General features: G+C 44.5%; 1 protein-coding gene across 1 annotated transcript; it reads left to right on the forward strand.

Moving 5' to 3' along the window:
* Positions 1-265: 265 nt before the first annotated feature.
* Positions 266-4,622, forward strand: LOC123593122 (procathepsin L-like). The gene is made up of 8 exons (XM_045468667.1): positions 266-444; positions 752-887; positions 1,180-1,302; positions 1,404-1,550; positions 1,731-1,955; positions 2,888-3,050; positions 3,691-3,808; positions 4,284-4,622. Exons 2-8 carry the CDS (start codon positions 762-764, stop codon positions 4,381-4,383), a joined length of 1,002 nt encoding a protein of 333 aa, XP_045324623.1. The 5' UTR covers positions 266-444; positions 752-761; the 3' UTR covers positions 4,384-4,622.
* The last annotated feature ends 4,289 nt before the right edge of the window (positions 4,623-8,911 follow it).

The following is an 8,911-nucleotide window of genomic DNA, read 5'->3' on the forward strand; positions in this document are numbered from 1 at the left end:
AACACATAAATTCGTGGTAATTAGTTGATCCGGGTCCCCAGGGAAACGCCGGACCCCCCCCCCCCCCCCTCCACCGGGCTGTCACTGGTCCCCCGGCTCACCTCCCCCGGGGCCACTGAATCAGGTATGGCCTCCTCTCTGGGACAATTGATCCCGGCAACTTACTCCCCGGGCGCGCAGAGGTCCAGGGCACAGAGGCCCCGCCCACAGGCTGGCTCAGCCACTCGCAGCCTCAGCAAGGCGAGCAGGGCGGGGCTGGCCGGGCCGAATCCTAGGTCTTAAACGGGCGGCTGCGGGCCCAGTGCAGGGCCTTCTGGACCCCCGGACCTGCACCTGTGACTGAGATTGCTCAGCTGCACCTACCGCAGCTGGTCTGCCCCCGCCAAACCCGAGCAGGGGGGCCATCCGAGGAACCAGCGAGGCCACCTGCCTTGGGGGTCGGAGGTTCGTGGCTCCCAGGAGGCGCTGTCCCCGGGCCTGACCTCTCCTTACGCGGCAGCCTGAGCCTCCGACGCCGCGCTGCGAGGCCCGCCCCTCCCTGCGCCAAGATCCAAATCCCTTGCCAGTGGGAGGTGGGTCTCAGGGAGGGGAGCAGGGCAGCAGGTCCCCAGCACATCCCACATCCTCAGGCTTCCTTCCCAGCCCTGTGCAAACACTCGGGAGGATAAATTCAATTCCACCTTAGTGGCTCTAACATCTCAGAAGAAAGGAGGATGGCTTGGTCTAATTAGAAACTCATTTCCCTTTCTAGGTTTTGAAACATGCATCCTTCTCTCTTCCTGGCTGCCCTTTGCTTGGGAATAGCCTCAGCTGCTCCGCAACTCAACCAGAGCTTAGATGAACTATGGTCCCAGTGGAAGGCAACACACGGGAAGCTATATGGCATGGTTGGTAACAAGCTGCACAGAGGGACCCCCGCAGAGAACAGTCTGTGCTGGTGGGAGTTCGTAGCAGGGAGTAGCTTCTTGAGGCCGCTCTTACCAAGGCAGTAAGCGGGGCACCTTGACTGTACACAACGTGGGCATATGTCCTGCTGTGTGGTTGCTGGAGAACAGCTCGCAGAAGCATCAGGCCATCCCTGGCTGTGGTTTATCCTCCTGTCTGTGAGCACACCCGCTTGGTGCAGGTGAGTTGGTTTTAAATAGAAATAAAGATGATGAATTATATGTTTGTCTCCAGGATGAAGAAGGATGGAGGAGAGAGGTGTGGGAGAAGAATATGAAAATGATCAGACAGCACAATTGGGAACACAGCCAAGGGAAACACAGCTTCACAGTGGCAATGAATGGCTTTGGTGACATGGTGAGTGTGGCATGGATTGCTGACTTTTTGTGCTTCCTCTCCCCAATACTTCACCAAAAAATCTCATGCTTGTCAAACATTGTATTCCCTTTTCCTTGAAGACCAATGAAGAATTCAAGCAGGTGATGAATGGCCTTCAAATGCAGAAGCACAAGAAGGGGAAAGTGTTCCAAGCACCTCTCTTTGCTAAGATCCCTTCATCTGTGGACTGGAGAGAGAAAGGCTATGTAACTCCCGTGAAGGATCAGGTGGGACAATGTTCAGCAGGTCCCTCTCAAGAGTAAAGGCTAAAGGAATCAGTGTCCTTGCTATGGTAGACTGAGAAACAACGTGAAGTTCACCATGTTTTAAGAGTTTTCAAATATGTGGGCTGTTGTCAAATCTTGATATTTGTTTTGTAGACTGAGAGCTTTATGATTTGTTTTCAGGGTCCATGTGGTTCTTGTTGGGCTTTTAGTGCAACTGGTGCTCTTGAAGGACAGATGTTCCGGAAAACTGGCAAACTTGTTTCACTGAGTGAGCAGAACCTGGTGGACTGCTCTCAGGCTGAAGGCAATGAGGGTTGCAATGGTGGCCTAATGAATAATGCCTTCCAGTATGTTAAGGACAACGGAGGCCTGGACTCAGAGGAATCCTATCCATATCATGCACAGGTAAGTGGAGCTCTTTACCTGTCATTCCAGTTCTGTTTTTTAGAGTTAAATACATTTGAAGAAAACAGATACCACATTTAATATGTGCATTTTATTTTTAACGTTTATTTATTTTTGAGAAAGAGAGAGAGTGGAGGAGGGGCAGAGAGAGAAGGAGACACAGAATCTGAAGCAGGCTCCAGGCTCTGAGCTCTCAGCACAGAACCCAATGCGGGGCTCGAACTCATGAATCATGAGGTCATGACCCGAGCTGAAGTCAGACACTTTAACCCCTTAACCGACTAAGCCGCCCAGGCATCGCTTAATATGAATATGCACATTTTAAATTGTAGACTCTAGATCTGCAAACTGTCAGATCTGTCATTAAATTGTATCGGCCGGGCACATTTCTGTGCTCAGATCGTTACCATGTAGCTGTTCCTATTTCTATGTTATGTGGTGATATACATACCATTCTGTATATATTGCAAATTTCTTCAGAGCAACAAAATTCTTTTTTTTTTTTTAATTTTTTTTTCAACATTTATTTATTTTTGGGACAGAGAGAGACAGAGCATGAACGGGGGAGGGGCAGAGAGAGAGGGAGACACAGAATCGGAAACAGGCTCCAGGCTCTGAGCCATCAGCCCAGAGCCCGACGCGGGGCTCGAACTCACGGACCGCGAGATCGTGACCTGGCTGAAGTCGGACGCTTAACCGACTGCGCCACCCAGGCGCCCCTGGAGCAACAAAATTCTTATGGACAGGTAGACTGAGAGTGTCTCATTAAATACACAGCAGCGAATATTTCCATTTCAAAACAACCAATAGCATTTCAGCTCCTGGGATGCGTTAACAAACCTGACTTGGAAATCTTTTACCTGTAAGCTGTCTTGAAGTCATGTTCCCAGTGGATGGTAGTAATCAGGTCTTTTCCCCTTCACCTTTGAAAGGATGAATCCTGCAAATACAAGCCCCAGGATTCTGCTGCCAATGACACTGGCTTCTTTGACATCCCTCAGCAGGAGAAGGCCCTCATGGTGGCTGTAGCAACCAAGGGTCCCATCTCTGTTGGTATAGATGCAAGCCATTTTACCTTCCAGTTCTATCGTGAAGGTAAGCTCTGTCTATGTAGAAATTCAGGCAGAAAAATGGGGAAACCACCATAAGGTACAGCAAGATTGACTCTTTGTTATGTAGAAGTCGATGTAGAATTTTGGAGGGTGTAGATTTAACATCATTCTGTACATGTAATTTTTGTGCCTGTTGTTTGTTTGACATGACTTGAACCACATCCCCACAATTTTAAGTACGCCATAAATATATTTAAATGGCTATATAGTTCAATTGGCATACTTTAATTTACTTTTTTCTAATTGTTAGACCATGAAACATTCCAAAGAATTTTACCACTGTTGTTGAGATTGGACAGAATCCCTTGGCTCAAGTAATTTAGTGTTCTGTGCTCTTTCCTTAAGCTGACATCCTAAAAGTCAAATCACAAGGTTTCAATGAGTGCTCTTTTAAGCCTCTTGACAGGTTGTTTTATGCTTCTTGCCAAATTGTCTTTCTGCCGGTACTAGATGAGAGCCTCAATCCCTAGCCTAGCTCAGAAAAGATCTGCTTTTAACTCTTATCTGGTGTTATGTCATTTCGCTGAAGGTTGAAATGCCTCCCTTACTCTGGTTGATAGGCTGGGTTGCTATCACATGTCACATGGGAATCCTCACCCTAGCATTGAGTTTCACTTTTCCAGGCATTTATTATGATCCAGACTGCAGCAGTGAAGACCTGGACCATGGTGTTCTGGTGATTGGCTATGGCACTGAAATAGGACAGTCGATAAACAAAACATATTGGATTGTCAAGAACAGGTATAAGAAGCCAAAAATACTTATCTTTAAAATTGAAAAGGGAATCCTTTCCGAAATCAGTGTTTGGAGGCGTGTTCTCAAACCCTTGAGCACACTTCTGAAATCACAGAAGTCTTTGCCCTACGTAGGGGAAACACAGACGTATTCATTTCATGACAACATGAAGACACTGTCTCAAGCTTGCTGAGGTAGTGCTATAGTTTTGGTACCACTGCATTTCTAAATTGGAAATTTTTCGTTATTTCAGAAACACATCTGATCCCAAGTGCTTTGGGGTCTCTCATTTTGCAGTCTGTGAAAGGTCTGGGGATAGAATTCTGTGCTGGGTTAGAATCCAATCATGAACAAGAATGGCCTCTCCTGATTCTTCCTGAATCTGCCATAGCCTCTGGTGCACTGCTCAGTATCGGGTATTGTTGTTCATAAAGATAAATGTGTTTGTTTGTAATAAATGGCAAACCCTGTCTTCTTTCAGCTGGGGTGCAAATTGGGGCATAGATGGCTACATAAAGATGGCCAAAGACCGGAAAAACCACTGTGGAATCGCCACCATGGCCAGCTTTCCTGTTGTATGAGATGATCTCTGTAGAAGGCCTTGACTGGGAACAGAATACTACGAAGAAGAATTTTATCTTACAACTGACCACACCTTATTGTGTGAAACAAAACACTTGGAGCTCGAACTTGTGATTTGATTCTGTGACGTTTTATACCAGTAAAATGTCACTTCTTTAAATACTGCTTTGAACAGCTTTGTATGATTGATTTTCCTAATAACTTCTGAATTTTTATATTTTGTAGTGATGTATAAAGTTTTACCTTTAAAATTTTTTTTTTCAACGTTTATTTATTTTGGGGACAGAGAGAGACAGAGCATGAACGGGGGAGGGGCAGAGAGAGAGGGAGACACAGAATCGGAAACAGGCTCCAGGCTCCGAGCCGTCAGCCCAGAGCCCGACGCGGGGCTCGAACTCACGGACCACGAGATCGTGACCTGGCTGAAGTCGGACGCTTAACCGACTGCGCCACCCAGGCGCCCCAAGTTTTACCTTTTAAAATAAAACCATTTCGAAGTAGAAGTGGGGTCAGTTTTCAATATATTAACTTTCTGTAGAATAAGGCTGTTAAATAACAAAAACTCAACCAAGTAAATTATAAAGAGCTAATTGGTTCAATGAAGGATTTATGGTTCATGAAGGATTCATGAAGGATTTATGAATCAGGCAGCTTCTCATCTATCTAGCAAGTAGAAGACAGCTCCAAGAGCTACAGAAAAAGAAAGGTTTGTAAAGGTAGAGAGGGAACAGAAAAAAGGAAATTATTAGCAAAGAATCTTATTTTAGGCAAGATCACTTTCCTAACAAGAGAAAGAGTCTGCTGATGTATTTCCTAGTGCTGACCAGGACATTCCCATTACTGGTTAAAGGTTATATTTCAGTGGGAAGGGAGTTGAAACTGCAGTTAGGTTAGATATCGAGTCTTCATTTGCTGATTTGCTTCATTTACCTAAGTGCTACCACATTGGGCCTGTAGCTCAAAAGACCTAACAATGTGCCCATGGTCCACTAGGAGAATGCTGGGTGGGGTCTGGCTCTTGTAGTTGTAAATAGGCACATGTCATCTCAGCTGCCCTTTGGCTGTGTCTGTCCCAACCCTTGAATGGAGCAAATAGGAAATACTTTTGAGGGCAGGAGGCAAAACTAGTGGAAGATGAGGGTTATTTAGGAATTGTGTCTGCACAGAGATGTGTTCAGTGCTGACTTCCAGCCTCCAGTGATCAGGATGTTCTCTTGCTGGAAACTTTCTCAGGGGAGAACACCTTTCTCAGGGAAATTTTATGACCTGCTTCTGGAAAGGGGACGTCAGATATCCCTTCCTGCATCTATCTGCTGCTTCTCAAGTGCCTTCATCTCAAAATAACCAATATGCCACTGTGGCTTATTTTGGAGTAGCGTGTCCTGAACCCCTACATCCTTATTGGGTCATTTGAAAGTCTTAGGAGCAAAACTGAGGTCTCCAAGGGAAGAAGGAATTTGGCCTCAAGACTGTGGCATAGGGTGTGTGTCTGTGTGTCTGTGTGTCTGTCTGTGTGTGTCAGGGCAGGAAGGCTTGAATCCTATTGGTTGTGTTTCTCTGGAGAACCCAGACTGGTACACAGACCCATCTTATAGACCCACCCACCATGTCCTACTTTCCTGCATATCTTTCTCATGCCTTTTCCCCTTCTTTGCAAATAATAATAATAATGATGATAGAAGGTGGTTAGATTTCATTACAGGAAGTGAATACAGAGAGTAAAGATGGTGTTGTCATCAGGTTAGGTGGAGCAAAAGGGCTTAGCATGGTCCAATATATTTATTTCTTTCCACATTTGTCTATTGTGATGTCCCTTGAACTAGGGAAGGGATTTATTTCCATGTTCATAAAAGCTGGAGCGGGTTTCTAATTCGCAACTTTCTCAAACCACTGAAGAGTTCCACAGTCAACCATCTCCCTACTGCTGGACACTTCGATCCTTCCCATCTTTTTGCTCTTACAGACAATATGTAACTTTAGAAAGGCTCATCTAGGTTTCCCTGCTGACCCCGCAGGTCAGAGGGCCTGCTTATCTAAACTTCTCAACGTCCACAGAGCTGCCACATTGCCGTCCTGTGGCCGTCCTGTGATCTGTCTCTCCAGCAGGCAGAAGAGGGCCGTGTCCCAGCACCTGAGGACATCTGAAAGGATCAGTTGCGGCTGTTTATTGTGCATCTGCTAAGTGAGAACAGATGGGCCATGTTCTTCTCATTTCCTGATCCTTAGGGAGTCTCACCATCTTCCCACTAGTTTATAGACTATTTGTATTTTTCTCTTCACAAACTTCAGTTTTATATCCTTAGTTTATCTCTCTGGGGGGGTGGTTTATCTTTTTTCTCTTAATATGTATGATCCTTAATGTGCCTTTTATTACCTGTCACAAACATTTTCTCCTGCACTTTGGAGTGACTTAACTTTGTGTGGGGGATGTTGTTAAATCACATCTCTTTCCTTTATACATTTTTCTTGCTGTCTTTTGGTCCCGTTTAGGGTCATAAATATATCCCTTTCATACTTCCGTTTTTTATGTTTAATTCTGGAATCCATCTGTAATATGTTTTGCGAATCCACTTCTATTTTTTTCCCAGACGACTAGCTAATTATTCACCATTCTCTTCCCACTGATTTGAAACAGCATGCCTTCTTCTTATTTTTAAAAAACATCTATTAAAATAATCATATGGCTTTTCTCCTTGTGTTAATGGCTCTGCCTTCCAGTTGCTGAAGCCCATTTGCCCAGAGTACAATGCAAACCAGTGAATAGTCCCACCTTCCCCAAGTGGGGCCAGACCCATAAAGAGTACTTTGGGAAATGCTAGAGAATGGAAAGCAAACCAAGGAGCACCTGGGTGGCTGAGTTGGTTAAGTGTCCAATGTCGGCACAGGTTATGATCTCATGGCTCGTGGGTTCGAGCCCCACATTGGGCTCTGTGCTGACAGCTCAGAGCCTGGAATCTGCTTCGGATTCTGTCTACAACTCTCTCTGCCCCTTCCTCTCTCTCTCTCTTACTCTCTCTCTCAAAAATAAACATTATTATTTTTTTTTTTTTTTTAGAAAATGGAAAGAACACCTTCATTCCCCCTGAGACAGGCCCAAACATTTAACCTGGGAAGGCAATCAGGAGAGAATGAGAAACCAAGAAGAAAGGGATCATCAGATCACTTAGACCAGAGATCCCACCAATAATTCTTCTGTCCCCTGCCTATGGAAGGATAGTCACTCAGGCACCATTCCACCAATTCCCTCGAATCTTTGATATGTGGCCTCTGAGAATGGACTGGGGGAGTCCCAAGCTCTTCCCAGCTCCTTGTTTCAGGATTTCACTTACAGGGACCCACGGTCTCAGCCTGAAGAAGGAGGCATATGAATGTAGGTGCATGGATCTTCTGAGCGTCCGCCACACTTATCAAAGCAACACACACCATGACCGAAGGTGCTGTCTCTCACCTCTGTTTCCAGCAAAACCTTCTCCTCATGGCTGTGCAGTCTTTAGACCAAGTGCTGTACGCTCACCAAATCAAAGTATTCCTAAGAGATTTTGAAGTGAAGACTTCAGTTGGGATCTTTGAGATATACATTTCAGATGAAGTCTCTAATAAAGTAGCCCATTGGTTAAAATCAGAATGTTTCTTAAAAAAAGAAAATTGATGTGTCCTTTGGAGAGGCTGAAAGCATTTCAATTACATATTAAAATTTTGCCACTATTGTTACTGCTGCCAAGCCATATTTAGCTGAGGAACAACGCTGAGTCCTGAATTATACACATGCTGACATCTGCATTGGGTTGTATGAACCACCCACCCAAAGCCACAGTGAGAAAGGAGAGCCTCGCTTCCGCCCATGGCTCCTCCTAGTCCCCACCTCCCCACCACCATTGCCTAATGCATTACTTTAGTGGATTTCCTAATGTTGAGTCACTCTTGAATCCCTGGGTTAAGCCTGATGTTGTCCTGATGCATCTTTGTTTTAAGTACTTCTGGATTTGATTTGTCAATATTTCATTAAGGATTTTTGTCCTCTGGGTCCATATACATATATAGTAATTCTTGTGAAAACAAGCTGAAGTTCCTGATGTATATGCCACCCCAATCCCAATGCTGACATAATTTTGAAAAATGATTGATATTTAACTATGCACTCTGGTCAGGCCCTAGGATAAATTAAAATCTTCTCCCCAAAATGAAAATTCAAAGTTTAGGGGTTGAGAAAAGTAGATATTAATTTTTAAATCTTGACTCTGTTTCATATGTGGCTTAGTCAACAGGTGACCACACCTTTCTGTTCAAACAATTATTGGTCATCGAAATCATCACTCCCGAAAAAGGCTCAATCTGAAGCTTCAGAATTTAACAGCCATAAGGTTTCTAACTCAAAACTTATCCAAAGTAAGACAAAAGCTCTTCCGTAACTGCCAGCCATTTAAGTACATGTAAATATACATGTAAATATAGAATATATATTAAATACGTCTATCTCTTTCACAAGAAAGGAAATGAATCACTACAGGATAATACATTAGGTTCAAA

Source organism: Leopardus geoffroyi, chromosome D4, assembly GCF_018350155.1.
Source record: "Leopardus geoffroyi isolate Oge1 chromosome D4, O.geoffroyi_Oge1_pat1.0, whole genome shotgun sequence".
Lineage (NCBI taxonomy): Eukaryota > Metazoa > Chordata > Mammalia > Carnivora > Felidae > Leopardus > Leopardus geoffroyi.

What these genes read in the sequence shown, in the direction of transcription:
- LOC123593122 (XM_045468667.1), top strand. Translation starts at nt 762, where the DNA reads ATGCATCCTTCTCTCTTCCTGGCTGCCCTTTGCTTGGGAATAGCCTCA. An exon ending in ACGGGAAGCTATATGGCATG is followed by an intron (nt 888 to 1,179) that starts GTTGGTAACAAG and finishes GTTTGTCTCCAG; the next exon opens with GATGAAGAAGGATGGAGGAG. An exon ending in TGAATGGCTTTGGTGACATG is followed by an intron (nt 1,303 to 1,403) that starts GTGAGTGTGGCA and finishes TTTTCCTTGAAG; the next exon opens with ACCAATGAAGAATTCAAGCA.